Source organism: Hyaena hyaena, unplaced genomic scaffold (assembly GCF_003009895.1).
Source record: "Hyaena hyaena isolate Hyena2069 unplaced genomic scaffold, ASM300989v1 scaffold_497, whole genome shotgun sequence".
Lineage (NCBI taxonomy): Eukaryota > Metazoa > Chordata > Mammalia > Carnivora > Hyaenidae > Hyaena > Hyaena hyaena.
The window spans coordinates 679,430-695,141 of NW_024081130.1; the positions used below are offsets into that span (position 1 = coordinate 679,430).

At 54.7% G+C, this 15,712-nt stretch overlaps 1 protein-coding gene across 2 annotated transcripts; it reads left to right on the forward strand.

Moving 5' to 3' along the window:
- The first annotated feature begins 347 nt into the window (after nucleotides 1–347).
- On the forward strand, nucleotides 348–9,379 carry NFATC4 (nuclear factor of activated T cells 4). Of its 2 annotated transcripts, none has more exons than XM_039254746.1 (10): nucleotides 348–548; nucleotides 1,656–2,751; nucleotides 4,125–4,287; nucleotides 4,855–5,054; nucleotides 5,382–5,554; nucleotides 6,017–6,157; nucleotides 7,019–7,074; nucleotides 7,345–7,471; nucleotides 7,666–8,247; nucleotides 9,000–9,379. In XM_039254746.1, the coding sequence occupies exons 1-10, from the start codon at nucleotides 449–451 to the stop codon at nucleotides 9,065–9,067; spliced, it is 2,706 nt and encodes a 901-aa protein (XP_039110677.1). In that variant the 5' UTR covers nucleotides 348–448; the 3' UTR covers nucleotides 9,068–9,379. The 2 variants fall into 2 exon arrangements, with proteins under 2 accessions (XP_039110677.1, XP_039110678.1); XM_039254747.1 differs by having other exon boundaries at nucleotides 7,666–7,926.
- Nucleotides 9,380–15,712: the final 6,333 nt, after the last annotated feature.

A 15,712-nucleotide genomic window follows, 5' to 3' on the forward strand; every position in this document is an offset into this window, starting at 1 on the left:
AGTGCTCCCAGAGGGATATGTCTATCTCGAATGCTGGCCTATAGGCTTCAGTAAGGTCTCACCAAGACTTAGGGACCGTTTTCCAATTAAGTTTTGTTCCTTTTTTTTTTTTTTTTTGAGGGGGAGGGACTGGAGAAAGGACAGAGGGAGGGAGGGTGGGGGAGGACGAGGGGCGCGTGGTTTTCTCATCTCATCCCTGGAGGAGGGGCTGGAGCATCCCGGGCAGCCAATCAGGGACAGGCTGGGGGGGGGCGCTTTGAAGAAGTTTGGGGGAAAAAAGTTTGGAAAAGTTTCTATAATAACGTGGGGGCGTCCGGAGGGAGGAGGCAGTGGCGGAGGAGGGGGCGTCACGGAGAAGGGGAGGGAGGGAGCCACGGGTGAAGATACGGCAGCCTCCTGAGCTCCCCCCTCCCACCCAGACCGGGACCTGGGGGCTCTGGCCGGCTCCATGGGGGCAGCGAGCTGCGAGGATGAGGAGCTGGAATTTAAGCTGGTGTTCGGGGAGGAAAAGGAGACCCCCCCGCTGGGCGCGGGGGGGTCGGGGGAAGGTTAGTGCGGGGCTGGGAAGTGGTCTTGGGGACAGTAAAGGAAGGGCCCGGAGATCTCGAGACTGGGGATTTTAGGGCAGCGAGTCTGGGGTGGAGGATGAGGGGCTCAGAGGTGGGGAGGGCGAGTCGCGGGGCTCTGGGGTCTGCGGAGGTGAGGCTGGGGGCCGGGCACCACTTTCTCCTTTTTAGGTCGTGACTGGGGTGGGGGTGGGGGTGCCGTTGGCCGCGCGCCGCCTCTCGGCTGGGCCGTCTGTCACCGGGCTGGGGGGCGGGCGGGAACCGCGGCCCCGCGAGCCCCGGGCGCCGCTAGGGGAACGGGAAGGGGGCCCCGGAGCGTGTCCCTCGCGGGCCAGGCCCTGAGCCGGCGGACCAGACGCCCGGGGCTCGGGGAGCTCTCCGGGCCCGTCAGGGCGCCCCTCCCCCTCCCCCGCCGGCCGCAATGAGAGGCAGATGGCGGGGACTGAGCCGGGGGCGGCGGCCGGCGCTCTCACGGAATCCGCGCTGCCCGCGCCCCCCCTGCAGCAGGCTGGGCCCGGCACGCAGCATCCCCTCGGCTGTACCCCCGCCCCTAGATGGGGGGAGCGAAGGAGGAGCCACTTCTCCTCGTTGCCACAAGCCCTGGCGCTCCCCCCCCCCCTTGGCCACTGTTGCGATGGCAACTGGGGCTCCTGCCAGCACCGTTTGGGGGTTTGGGAACCGCTGCTAATTGGGTTCATGTGTGAGTCGCCCCCAGCCCAGCGCTTCCCTAAACACGCCTCCAGGCCTAGCTCCAGCCCCTCTCGAATCGCCTCCCTTACCTTAAGACCCGCCCCGTCTGGTACCCCTGGTCCCAGGGCCAGGGGCTCAAGAGCGTCAGGTTATCCCAGTAAGGAAAGGCCTGGGACGTCTGGATCTATGTACTCCACCTTTCGAGGTCCAACTGTGCGTTTTGTCTTCGTGGCTCTGAAGGGCATCTCAGGACCCACCCCCCCTTATGTTGAGGAGGGGGTGGCATACAGGACTTGGGGGGCTGGCCACTCAAGGAACCCAGACATCTCACCTGCTTCTCTCTGTCCCCATCTCCTGTGGCATCCCTCTCTCTGTCCCCCTCCCTTCCCATTTCGACAGAACTGGACTCAGAGGACGCCCCGCCATGCTGCCGTCTGGCCCTCGGGGAGCCCCCTCCCTATGGCGCTGCCCCTATTGGCATTCCTCGGCCTCCACCCCCTCGGCCTGGCATGCATTCGCCACCACCCCGCCCGGCCCCCTCACCTGGCACTTGGGAGAGCCAGCCCGCCCGGTCAGTGAGGCTGGGGGGGCCGGGCGGGGCTTCCGGGGGGCCTGGGGGAGGCCGCGTTCTTGAGTGCCCTAGCATCCGCATCACCTCCATCTCTCCCACGCCCGACCCGCCGGCCACGCTGGAGGACAACCCCGATGCCTGGGGGGACGGCTCCCCCAGGGATTACCCGCCACCAGAAGGCTTTGGGGGCTACCGAGAGACCGGGGGCCACGGCGGGGGCCCCTTCTTCAGCCCCAGCCCTGGCAGCAGCAGCCTGTCCTCCTGGAGCTTCTTCTCGGACGCTTCAGACGAGGCGGCCCTGTACGCGGCCTGCGACGAGGTGGAGTCTGAGCTAAATGAGGCAGCCTCCCGCTTTGGCCTGGGCTCCCCCCTGCCCTCGCCTAGGGCCTCCCCTAGGCCGTGGACCCCCGACGATCCCTGGAACCTGTATGGTCCGAGCCCCGGAGGTCGGGGGCCAGAGGATAGCTGGCTACTTCTCAGCGCTCCGGGGCCCACCCCAGCCTCCCCACGGCCCGCCTCTCCGTGTGGCAAGCGGCGCTATTCCAGCTCCGGAACCCCGTCTTCGGCCTCCCCAGCTCTGTCCCGCCGAGGCAGCCTGGGGGAGGAAGGGCCCGAGCCGCCTCCACCACCCCCATTGCCTCTGGCCCGCGACCCTGGCTCCCCTGGCCCCTTTGACTACGTGGGAGCCCCACCGGCGGAGAGCATCCCGCAGAAGACCCGGCGGACCTCCAGCGAGCAGGCAGTGGCTCTGCCTCGGTCCGAGGAGCCTGCCCCGTGCAATGGGAAGCTGCAGTCGGGAGCGGAGGAGGCTGCGGCGCCTCCCGGGGCGCCTCGGAAGGAGGTGGCCGGCATGGACTACCTGGCAGTGCCCTCCCCACTGGCGTGGTCCAAGGCCCGGATTGGGGGGCACAGCCCCATCTTCAGGTGAGGATTGTGCCTATCACCACCTCTGTCTCCAGCCATCTCACTGAGAGCAGGAGGGTCAGGGATGGGTTTGAAGAAAGGTCCCAGTCTGTGCCCTTGGCATTTCAAAAGAGAATCTGCAACCAGCTTGGCTGCTGCCATCTACCCAGTTTGGGAAAGAATTAAAAAACAAAACAAAACCCCGACCCCCTCGAAACACATAATTTGCAAAAGGACAATCACTCCCTGTGGACCAATGAGGAAAAACCTCCCCACCCCCCCAAGAGGACCACTTAGGTAAAGAAGGAGCATCTTTAAGGTGTTCCCCACCCTTAGCTCTGTGCTGGCACTGGCAGGGCATGGAACCTGGATTTCAGCCCTATGCTGGGTAGCAGGAAGCCTCCCTTCTCTAACTTAATTTCTAGGCCCCTGTCTTACTAATTAAAAGTGTCGCTGCTAATTTGAATAAAATAGCTTGCAAGTCAAGGAATTCATATTAAAACAAGCAGTTCTTGAAGTTCTTCCACCCCTTTTACTCAAGAACCCTGCACATTTCAATAATCCTAAATTTTGGGATGTCAGATTGAGGTGGCTCTACCCAGAAGTTTCCTGGGGAAAGAAACCTGTACACCTGCTCCCGTGGGTTCCTCTAGAGCAAGGTTTCACTTCCGCAGCACTGTTGATATTTCGATCGGGATAATGGTTAGGGGCTGTGGTGGGCGCTGTAGGATAGTTTAGCAACACCCCTGGATGCTAGTGGCACCCTCTCCTAGTTTTGCCTACTCAGAGTGTCTCTAGACAATGCCAGTCACCACCTGGGGGACATCTTTGAGCTCGGTACAGGAGTGGCCCATCTGTAACCCCCAGCTTTCTGGAACTGACCTGTCTAGCTCCAGCTAGTGGAGAGGGTGCTGGCCTGGAAACAGTCCTGGTTTCTGTCAGTCCCTGGCTTGCTTGGCCTGCTGGCTTCTACTCCCTGGGCCTCAATTTCTTTATTTGAAAAAACAAAACAGTAACCTCTGAGGACTTTTCTGGCCTGAAGCATTTCTTTACTTGACTCCTCTCATCCGGGTCAGGGGATGAAGATTAGGTCTAGGTTCACCTCTGCATCCCGGTGAATGAACCCTAGCCACCCCAAACCCTATGCTCAGAACTGGAAAGAAGGGAATCTCAGGCCTTGTGTCATCTTCCACATCCTCATCTCAAGGGGCTCTGAGAGGGCTGTCTCCTGTCTCCCGTCGCTTCAGGGCTTGTGGACTGTTTTATTTCTGCTGTGACTTCCTTTCTCCCACACTCACACCCCCTCCTCCCTCACATCCCAGGGAGCTGGGCCCAGTGCTGCTCTGACTGAGGTCTGAGGCTGCAGATGATCAGTGCTTCTCTCTCCTACTCAGGACCTCTGCCCTACCCCCGCTGGACTGGCCTCTGCCCAGCCAGTATGAGCAGCTGGAGCTGAGGATTGAGGTGCAGCCTAGAGCCCACCACCGGGCCCACTACGAGACTGAGGGCAGCCGAGGGGCTGTCAAAGCTGCCCCTGGTGGTCACCCTGTAGTCAAGGTAAGGGGCAGAGGGCAGGCCTGATAGCCTTTCTCTTCTCCAGTCCCAGATCCCTGCAGATGGGCTCCAGCTGTGCAGACCCATGGCACTGCCCTTTCCCACACTCCCTCTCAGCAATGACCCTGCAGGCAGCCTGGGGGAGGGGCTGGAGTTAGGGGAGGAAGGGTGCACTTCCAGGACCCGGATATACTCTCCACTTCTCTGTCCCTCCACCCCCCCGCTCCACTCTTCCCATGGGACACCCGCCTCATGTCTACTCTGGAAAATGGTGGCCTGCCAGATATGGGGGAGGGGTTAGGCTGAGGCCAAAGTTCACTGGGAGTTAGGTTGTCTGTTGAGTTGGGCCTCCTTTGCCCAGCCCAGCTTGGTCCTTATTCCAAGAATAACACTGTAAACTTCAGGCCACGTTTTCTCCACAGTTGGTGCCCAATTCCCCCTGGGAATCCCTTTCAGGATATCCTTTATCTTTCATCATCCTCATCCCCTGGTGGACTGAAAGCCCAGGGATGGATGAAGGATGAGACAGTGGGGGTTTCAGTGGGTGGCCTCTCTCTTTCCCGTTGCCAGCTCCTAGGCTACAGTGAGAAGCCACTGACTCTACAGATGTTCATTGGCACTGCAGATGAAAGGAACCTGCGGCCTCATGCCTTCTATCAGGTGCACCGTATCACAGGCAAGATGGTGGCCACAGCTAGCTATGAAGCTGTAGTCAGTGGTACCAAAGTGTTGGAGATGACCCTGCTTCCTGAGAACAACATGGCAGCCAAGTAGGTCCCCACTTCACTTCCCCTCAGTCTTCAGGCTTTAGGACCAGCCTTTTCCATGTGGTGTAAGCTAGGCCCACTCTTTCTTTTCCCAGAGGAGCTAGCTGGACATCACCTCTAGAACAGGTTCCAGGCCTTCTCATGATCTAAAAGAGGACTTTGGGGCCTAGGGAGCACCTTGGAGAGACCACCTGTGATTAGAAAATACCACTCCCCTCCCCAGGAAGTCATTCAGGGCTTTGGATGAAGCGTGGGGGCTTCCCCCTTAAAGGGGCATCGCTATTCTGACTTCAGCTGGGTGGGGGCTTGCCTTCCATTCTCTGCCTTCAGCATTGACTGCGCTGGAATCCTGAAGCTCCGAAACTCAGACATTGAGCTGCGGAAGGGGGAGACCGACATTGGGCGCAAGAACACACGTGTGCGGCTTGTCTTCCGGGTGCACGTGCCCCAGGGCAGCGGGAAGGTCATCTCTGTACAGACAGCATCAGTGCCCATCGAGTGCTGTGAGCAAAGAGGCCCTGTGCCACCTCAGTGTCTCTTGCCACTCCCTGTCTGCGTGTATGTCTGGCTTCCCATCTCTTCTGCATAGTGTTCCGTGTCCTGTGCTAGGTAGCCCTGTAAAGGACTCAGCGCTTTTTTCTATTATGGAGGGGTTGGGGACAGTGTTCTAATTTGTCCCTGCCACAGTCTCTGTCTCTGGGCTCGACTGTCTCTGGGCTGTCCTCCATCTGTCCCTGGATGGCCCTGTGTACTTGTTTGGGTAACTCTGGCCTTAGGTGACGCTGTTCATCTCTGTCTCTGCCCAAGCTCCTTACCTGGTGTGTGTGACCCCAGAGATACTCTTGACTTACTTGCGTGTCTGCTACTGGAAAGGACCCCTCCAGGGTCCTGTGGCAGTTATTCCGAGAAGGGTGGGGTCCTCTTGGACTCAGCTCAGCCAGCCTCCTTCCTGCACCGCTCTGCAGCCCAGCGCTCGGCCCAGGAGCTGCCCCAGGTAGAGGCCTACAGCCCCAGTGCCTGTTCCGTGAGAGGAGGAGAGGAACTAGTGCTCACTGGCTCCAACTTCCTGCCAGACTCCAAGGTGGTGTTCATCGAGAGGGGCCCTGGTGAGCACTCACGGGGGTGGGGGACAGGCAGGAAGAGTTTGGAATGGGCAAGTGAGAGATCTCTGGCACCGTCACCAAACCAGCAAGTTGAACCTCAGTTTCCTTATCTGTGAAAGGGAACAGACGGGCTGCCCTTCCTATTGTCCTGTCTGCTTCCCATGGGGTGATGGGCGTGACAGCAATCTAAAATGCTCAAGGTGATGAACAGATGTGAGAAATCACATTCATTTTATTACAGGCAGTCAGCTTTGACACAGTTTACTCCCATGTAGATAGTCTATAGAGGGGAGGGGGAGATGGGACTTATACCCTCATAGACCCCAAGCCCCTCCTGAGTTATGGACCTGGTAGCACAACTGTGATTACAAAGCCTGTGAAGGGCCTCGGTCAGCTGCAGGGCTGGAGAAGGGGACCCTGAGGGGTCGAGGTAAACCCACCAACCTGAGGCCTTTGCACTCCCCTAACCTTGCCCACCAAGAGCTCCAGCCCCTACACTCCAATTGAGCACCATGTCAGAGCAGGTTCAGAGATCCTGGATCTTGAGATCTGGGTCCCGTTGTCTTCCTTCAAGCTAGGACCCTTTCTTACTCTTGAACTTCCTCCCAGCACTATCAGGGGAGGGGATGTTTGGAGCTGGTCGGGAGGGTCCAGGAGTCGCCTCTGTCATGCACTCTCTCTGGTTCCCCGGGCTGGCCTGCCATTTTTCTCATTTTAGTTTGCTGTCTCTTCCATTCAATTGAGTAAACATGCAGCGGGCTCCTCTGTGAGCCAGGCCTTCTAGTAGGAAGGGAAGTGGCAGGGGACTGGGCAGGGGACATGGGCCCTGGAGTTGGGCTTGAGCTCTCTGTTCCTCCTACACAGATGGAAAGCTGCAGTGGGAGGAGGAGGCCACCGTGAACCGGTTGCAGAGCAATGAGGTACCATTGTCACCCTGGGCGGTGGTGGGAGAAGTCAGAAAATTCACAGCTGTGTCTCTTGCCCATGGGAATGGACTCCGGAAGCTACCTTTTCTTTTCTGGAGGGGGCAATCAGGCCACTCTGGGAGCAGGTTCATCTCTAGGGAATGAAGTTTGCTGTTTAGCAAATGGAAAAAGCCAAGAGGTGGACTTTGGGTCCTTGAAAGGGCTGTGCCGAGCCTGAGCCTGGGCACCTGAGTGCTCCTTGCCTCGTCCTGTGTTCTTCCCCAGGTGACGCTGACCCTGACTGTCCCTGAGTACAGCAACAAGCGAGTGTCCCGGCCAGTCCAGGTCTACTTTTATGTCTCCAACGGGAGGAGGAAGCGCAGTCCTACCCAGAGTTTTAAGTTCCTGCCTGGTATGTTCTGGGATGGCCCATGGTGGGGGTGTGGGGCTATGGGGAACTGAGGCCGGGGCAGAGGGATGCGGTGCCCTGCATGAGGAGCCAAGGGATGGATGAAGCCTGGGGATGGAGCAGTGGGTGGATGCTGTGCGGCAGGGAGACTGCCAGCCCTCTCATCGGCTTGTCCTTCTGCTTTCCCATCTACCCAGTGATCTTCAAGGAGGAGCCTTTACCGGACTCCTCTCTCCGCGGCTTCCCTTCAGCACCCGGCCCCCCCTTTGGCACTGACATGGACTTCTCACCACCCAGGCCCCCATACCCCTCCTATCCCCACGAAGACCCTGCTTACGAAGCTCCTTACCTGTCAGAAGGCTTCAGCTATGGCACACCCCCTCTGTACCCCCAGACGGGGCCCCCACCATCCTACAGACCTGGCCTACGGATGTTCCCTGAGACTGGGGGTACCACAGGTTGTGCCCGCCCACCTCCAGTCTCCTTCCTTCCCCGGCCCTTCCCTAGTGATCCCTTTGGAGGACGGGGCTCCCCATTTCCCTTGGGGCTGCCGTTCCCTCCTCCAGCTCCCTTTCGGCCTCCCCTGCCTTCATCCCCACCGCTTGAAGGCCCCTTCCCTCCCCAGAGTGGTGTTCACCCCCCACCTGCTGAGGGATACAATGAGGTAGGGCCAAGCTATGGCCCTGGGGAGGGGGCTCCGGAGCAGGAGAAATCCAGGGGTGGCTACGGCAGCGGCTTCCGAGACAGTGTCCCTATCCAGGGTATCACGCTGGAGGAAGGTGGGTGTGGGGCTGGGGGTTGTGAGTGTGAGTGTGTGCAAGAGATTGCTCTGCATGTTTGCTGAGGGCTGGAGTTTGGCTTCCCAGAGATGGGGCATCCTCGGGCCCTCAGGCCAGTTGGAGGGTCTCAGGAGGCAAGTGTTTGGTGCCTGTGGCCACCTAAATCTGGTTCAACTCAGTCCTGAAGGGTGTCTAGAGCACCTGCCCCAGCCCTTTTCCTGCCTCCGCCCTCTGTCCCAGATCACAAAATTTCCAGGCTAGAAGCACTCCGAAGGCTATTCAGCCTAGCTCCCTCAATTTGCAGATTCACGCACTGAATTTCAGAGAGGGGCCAGGGGCTCACTGAGGTCCCAGTCCAGCACATTTCCCCTTGCCTCAGCTTTTCCCCCCACCCATGGTGACTGTGGTCACGTTTGGTGATGAGGAGCCTTCATATTTCGCGTCTCCTTCCTCCCACTGGCTACACCCACCTCTAGCCCTAATGACAGCGACTGCCCTAACCTTGCAGGCCGAGCCAGCAGGAAAGGGCTGAGATGGGGGCCCAGGAGCCCACATGGATGGAATTGAGTGAGATTTGATTGGGGACAAGTGTCAAGATACATTGGGGAAACTGAGGCCCTGTGTAAGAGAAGCCAGTGGAGGAGGAACCTAGAGGCATCCTAGACTGAGGCCTGCCTGGAATGGATTGGGGATCTCTGGAAAAGGTGGGGACCAGTCCCTAGCCCAGTCTTTCAACTGCACCTCCTTTACAGTGAGTGAGATCATTGGCCGAGACCTGAGTGGCTTTCCTGCGCCTTCTGGAGAAGAGCCTCCTGCCTGAAGCATCGCCTGGCAAACGCCCCTCGCCCTGCCCCCACCCCAGCCCTGCCCGCTGTCCCTTCATCCTGGGGTGGTGGGTCCAGAAGCTTGGGGCCAATCTGGGTCCTCTTTGTCCCGCTTTTGCCTCCTCTCCCCTGCCCTTAGCTGAGGAGTAGCCCCTGGGCCTGGTGCTGCCTTGGAGGGCTAAGATGGGAGTGGGGCCGGAGGTTGGGTGTGAGGCCAGACTGGAGTGAAGGTTGTGTCTAGTTGTGTACAGGCCACGGTGCCAGGAGGCAGGGGACAGCTTGATGGGTAATAAACTGCTCACTGACTAGTGCTTCAGGCTCCAGAAGTCTTTGGACAGAGACATGGGGCAGCTTACTCTCGCCCTGGCCCAAGGAGGCTTGGAGATTGTGTCCCAAAGAGTTTCTCAGTGGAGGGGTGCTGGGGAGAGTTTGAAGGGACTCCGGAGGCTCCCCAGCTGGGGTGAGGTTGGGGGTTTGAATAGGCCCCTCCTCCCTGGGGGTTCAGATTCCTTGAGGAACTTTGGGATGGGGCCTGGGAAAGTGTGTATTATCAAGTTCCTTTCTCTGGCTGCCACTCAGATAATTCTGATTCATAGCTAAGGTCGTGAAAACCAGTCTGATCCCTTTTCCCCATTTTATAAAGGAGAAATCCCGGGCTCAGAGAGGGAAAGGGGTTTGTCCAAGGTTACACAGCTAATTAACAGGTTGAATGCTAGCCACACTCCTGGGCTCCTGCCCCCAGCCCACCCTCAGATACCCGTGGGCTCAGGCCTGAGGCTTATCTCCCCAGAGTATGGTTAGTGGTGAGGGAGGGCTGGCATGGTTCCATCCATACTGGATTCTCCCAACTTTGAGGACTGTGAAGACATTCTGGAAAGATCTGTGCTTCAGAAGTAGACCGTAGGAAACCAAGCAGGTCCCCAGCAGCTCTGGCCACCACTTGCCCTGGTTCAGGTATGCCCACGTGTCCTCACTGACAGGCCAGGGTTGGAAACCTGGTTTACCCGAGGTAACAGGCTAAGGGAAGGACCAAGTCTCCAGTGAGTTAAGGAAAGTCAGACCTTATCTGCCTTGCTCACCTGGAGCCTGGTACACGGTAGGCACTGGGTACCACCAAGCTGATTTGGAGAGGCCCGACTGCAGGGGGCCCATACTCAAAAGATCTTCAGGGAATTAGTACTTGGGAAACTTGCCTCACCTAAGGCTGGTGGAGTATCTCTATGCCCAGGGGCTACAGACACGCCTGGCAAGTACCTGTGTGTTCAGGGGCAGGTGTGACAGAAGCTGACTCTGGATTGGAGGCCCTGGAAACCCAGGATGACACCTTCCCCCACCCACCCCCTGGAACTGGTTGCTGCTCTGCAATGAATTTCCTTTGTCTTCCTGAATTCAAATTTTTGTGAACCACACTGACATTGAGTGATGAGACCACTGGGATTTGGCTGCTTTTTAAAAGATACCCTCAGGGAGCCTGGCTGGCTCAGTTGGTAGAGCATGCAACTCTTGATCTTGGGGTCATCAGTTTGAGCCCTGCATTGAGTGTAAAGATTAAAATCTTAAAAAAAAAAAAAAAAAAAGGTACCCTCCAGCAGGGGCCAGTGTCATTACCCTGTAATTTCAATGTCAGGAGGGATCCTGGGGCATGTGTGGCACAGGGAGCATTTTTCAGCTCCACCCCCAAGATCTCTGACAAGGGGTAGGTCAGCCTCTGTGAATGAAAAGCTGTAGTGATGGGCACTCCCTCCCTCCCAAGGCAGACCATTTCATTTTCTATTAGGACACTGCTATTCATTTATTGCCAGCCATTGATTGAACAGCTACTAAGTGCCGGCCAGTGGGTCCTGGAGGACTCCTTAGCCTCAGGGCAATGGTAAGCAAAGAGCTCACTATAAAAATTCAAACAGTTCAACTCCGTAAATATTTCTTATGCAGACAGTATGTCAGGTCTTGTTGTGGAAGGGAGGCATAAGTAATTTTAATATGGGGTAGAAGGAGGAGAGATCAGGGGCATGTCATTCAGCTGTGGGGGTGAGATGGAACTAACTTTGGAGTGACAGAGTTGACCAGGCTGATTAGGGGAAGGGCAGGTTAGGTAGAGCTACCGAATGGGCCAAATCCTGGAGAGAGGCAAACTAGGAAGGCTCAACGGATGGCAAGCTTGGTGTTCTTGGAGGAGAAGGAGAGGTTCTGTTTGGTGGGGATTGGGTACAGGTTAAGTTCTGGAAGTAGGGGGCTGTGAGGAGGGATTGGAAAAGGGAGCAGGGGCTAGATTCTAAGGGGCCTTGTAGCCAGGCCAGGGAATTCCGAGTTATCCGAGGATGGTGGGAGCTTTCCTGCTAGATGGTAGGCCTTAAGCTGGGGGTGATACAACAGATCTGCCGTGAAAGTCTTCCTGGGGTTCATCTGACATCTGCCTTCCTGTGACTTGCCCTGCCCGGGCCTGCTCTGCCTTCTGGGCCCACACTTTGTAGACCCAATCCCAGTTCCTACTGGAGTCCTGTTGTGAGTCAGCCTCCCAAGGTCCCTGGCTCTTCCCAGGATCCCTGCAGACATCTAGGTCTGAGGCTGGGGTTGAGAGAGAGAGAGAGAAAAGGAGGCCAAATCTTTAGCTGGTGCCAGAAATGGCTTTCTTGGCCAGGGTTTCTCAAAGTGTGGTCTGAGGATTTCTTGCATTTGAATCACTGGGGAGAATTCTTTGGTTTTGTTTTTTGTTTTGTTTTGTTTTGTTTAAAGGTTTTATTTTTTAAGTAATCTCTACACCCAATGTGGGCTTCAAACCCACAACCCTGAAATACACTTGCAAGTTCTGACTAAGCCAGCCAGGCACCCCTGTTTTGATTTTTAGTGTAGATTCCTAAGCAACTCTTGATCTACTCAATTAGATTCTTTGGGGCCAAGGCCTAGGCATCTGTATTTTAAGGAGTGCCCTACGTGATTATTCAGCACAAGAATGCTTGAGATCTAGAGTCAATTTGTCAGTTAAGTGTCATTCCTTTCCACTCCAGACTCTAAAATAGCTCCCTTCTCATAGATCTTGCCCGGGCTGTCCTGGGGAGAGGCTCACCTGGAAAAGTGATCTTAGGGGAGGGGAAGGGCACACATTCCTGACATTGCACCTCATCTCTCTCTCTCCATACCTGGCTCCGTCTTGCTGTTTAGATAATCTCAGTTGTCTTGAAGGTTGCAGAAAAAAAAAAAATGGCAACGCAGGGCACTTCCTGGAATTTCCAGATGTGGGAAGTACAGAGGGGTTTGGCTGCTGTTTGAGGAGCTGGTTTTAGTGGCCTCGGTGTCTGGTTGCTCACTTAGCCAACTCCCCACAAAGTCCTCCAGGGCCCCCGCTCTGTGCCAAGCTCTGTGTTAGGCACACAGGATGTGGCAATCACACTGGGGCCTTGCTGTGGGGGAGCAGACAGTCCAGGTACTAGTAGATACCTTCCTGCCTGGAGATGGTGATGAGGTGATTTTATCTGAGCTGTCCAAGAGGCAGAAATGGGATGTTGCTATGGAAACACAGTCAACTGGGCTTGAGAGGGAGGGTCAAAGAACATTTTACAGAGGGGGTGATTTTGAGCTAGGTCTTTGAAGAGGAGTAGGAGTTTTCTGGATAAACAAGATAGGCCTGCGAGAAGGGGTCTTGCGTGAGGGTTAAAACATATGAGGTCAAGGCCACATTGGTGGGAGGGAATCAGACTTAGGATGCTTTCATAGGTCATGCAAAGGAGTGTGGATAATAGGAAGTCTTTCATTCATTCGGGCAGAGGGTTTACAGGTATGGGTGTGGGTGTGTGTGCACGTGTGATTTAGGATTTAGAGACTGTATGGAGAAATAGGGGCTGGGAGACCAGAAAGGGTTTTATAGTAGTTTAGGCAAGAGAAGCCTAGGCTCTACCTACTGTGAGGTAAACAGGCTCAGCTAGGGTGGGGGTCAGGGAATAGAAAAGGTCCTGGCCTGGAGTCCAAACTCAGCCATCAACTCTCTGCGTAATCTCTAGCACGTCCACGGCCTAATGGAGCTCTAGCTGCCTTATCTGTAAATGTTTATTGATGTCCTCTGTAGCATCCTCTGTGACAGCTCCTGGGGATAGAACAATAAGTAAGACAAATACAGTCCCTTCTCTTGCAGAACTCAGAGTTTATGACAAGCAGTCACAGAACAATTTGTAGTAGCGGACAAGTACTGGGGGCTATGGGATTTTTCAGAAAGGTCACTGAACCAGTCCTCTCCCAATGTTTGTATATCTCTTACAGTAATGGCGAAGAACTGTATTTTGAGAGCATCTATTGAATCTGTCCCTTTTAGGGGGGAAATAAGACATTCTCTGAAAGGAATGGGATATTCACAATGTTAGTTACTGCATCCAGGGTCAGGAAATGTGGATTTGTCACTCAGGCCGTGGGTAGAGTTAGAAGGAGCATCTCTTTATGCTTTTCTTTCTTAGGTCTGAACCCTGAGGGATCTAGTTAGAACACAGTGTGTCCCAGTCTCCTCTCCCACGGTGAGGCAGATTCCTGGCAGGGCAGGAAGTCAGGGCCAAGGTTGGGCAAGGTGGCAGCTCCGTGATAGGTGGTACTACATTTTATATTCCTCTGAGTAATTCCTTTTAGCCCCCCAAACTTTTCTAAAGTTTATTTTTCTTGCTTGCTTTCTTTAAAAGTTTTTTAAATGTTTATTTATTTTTGAGAGAGAGAGAGAGAGAGTGCGAGTGGGGGAGAGGCAGAGACAGAGGGAGACACAGAATCTGAAGTAGGCTTCAGGTTCTGAGCTGTCAGCCCAAGGCCTGATGCAGGGCTAGAACTCACAAACTGAGAGATCATGACCTGAGCTGAAGTCCGACGTGTAAACTAACAGGAGCCTCTTTCTTCCTCTCTTCCTTCCTTCCTTCCTTCCTTCCTTCCTTCCTTCCTTCCTTCCTCCCTCCCTCCCTCCCTCCCTCCCTCCCTTCCCTCCCTCCCTCCCTCCCTCCCTCCCTCCCTCCCTCCCTCCCTTCCTTCCTTCCTTCCTTCCTTCCTTCCTTCCTTCCTTCCTTCCTTCCTTTCTATGTATTTATTTTTTTAAGTAAATCTCTACACCAACATGGGGCTCAAACTCATGACTCTGAGATCAAGAGTCACACACTCTTCTTACTAAGCCAGTCAGATGCCCCTCCTTTTAGTGCTTTTTTAGCTCTAAGTTTGTCTTTGTAACAAAGCACCACAAACTAGGTGGCTTAAAACAATAGAAACTTATTCTCTCAAAGTTCAGGAGGCCAGAAGTCTGAAATTGAGTTGTTAGCAGAGTTGGTTCCTTCTGGAAGCTCTGAGTGAGAATCTATTCTAGTCTTTTCTCCTAGCTTCTCATGGTTGCTGACAATCTTTGGTATCCCTTGACCTGTAGAAACATCATTCCAATCTCTGCGTCTATCATTACATGGAATTCTTCCCTGTGTCTCCTCTGTGTCTCTGTGTCCAAATTTCTCCCATAAAGACACCAGTTGTTGAATTTAGAGCCCACCCTAATCCAGGATGACCGTATCTTAATTTGAATTCATCTGCAAAGATCTTATTTCCAAATAAGGTCACATTCAAAGGTACCAGAGGTTAGGACTGGAGCATATCTCTTTTGGCGACCCAGGTCAAGCTACTACCCTGAATTTCATGTAAAGTTTTGTCAATCACTCTGATCTCAGTTATGTTATGGCAAGTTACGAAAAGATGTCCATGTTGGGGTGCTAGCAGTGCAAGGGAGAGGTGTCCTTTGATGCCAGCTTGGTGGGTACAGCCATGACGTGTGGGAATCCCAAGGGAAAGGTGATTTTGAAGTAGCTTCTTGAAGTAGTGAAGAGTAGGAATTTTAAGGCCAACTCCCTCAATTCTCAGGAGGTTCTCCTTTTCCTGCTGTTTTGGACAATCTCCATTTTACTCGGGATGCTGGGAGATTATCTAGATTTACCTACAACTGCATTTCCAAACTGGAAAGGGTTAACAAAGTGAACAAGGAATAACCAGTTAAATGAGAATGGAAATTCTCAGTGAGCGTTTAGCATATTAAAAGCTCTGAAGATTCTTCCTGTGTATGATGAGTCCCTTTAACTGTATAATCCAGTGTTTCCTAAATGCAGTTGATGGTGAAGCTCTTTTATTGAGGACAATGCTATGTTAGTTATCTGTTCCTGTGTCACATATTATTCCAAGACTTAGTGGCTTAAAACAACAATAAAAAGTCATCTTTCGGGGCGCCTGGGTGGCTCAGTCAGTTAAGCGTCCGACTTCAGCTCAGGTCATGATCTCATGGTTCGTGGGTTCGAGCCCCACGTCAGGCTCTGTGCTGACAGCTAGCTCAGACCCTGGAGCCTGTTTCGGATTCTGTGTCTCCCTCTCTCTGAGACCCTCCCCTGCTCATGCTGTCTCTTTCTCAGAAATAAATAAAACATCAAACATTTTTTAAAATGTAATCTTTCACAGTTTCCAAGGGTCGGAGATTTGGGAGCGGCTTGGCTGAGCAGTTTTGGCTTGGAGTCCTTCACAGGCTGCAGTCATCTAAAGGCTTTGTTGGAATTGGTGGAAGGTCTCAGTTCTACATTTCATGGGTCTCTCCACTGGGCTGCTTGAGTGTTCTCATGACATGGCAGCTGGCTTTCCCCAGCAGCAGGAATCCAAGA

Bases quoted from the DNA above. Each gene is read 5' to 3' on its own strand.
- NFATC4 (XM_039254746.1), top strand. From the start codon at position 449: ATGGGGGCAGCGAGCTGCGAGGATGAGGAGCTGGAATTTAAGCTGGTG. The intron at 4,288-4,854 runs GTAAGGGGCAGA...TCCCGTTGCCAG, and splicing joins GTGGTCACCCTGTAGTCAAG to CTCCTAGGCTACAGTGAGAA. The intron at 7,075-7,344 runs GTACCATTGTCA...GTTCTTCCCCAG, and splicing joins ACCGGTTGCAGAGCAATGAG to GTGACGCTGACCCTGACTGT.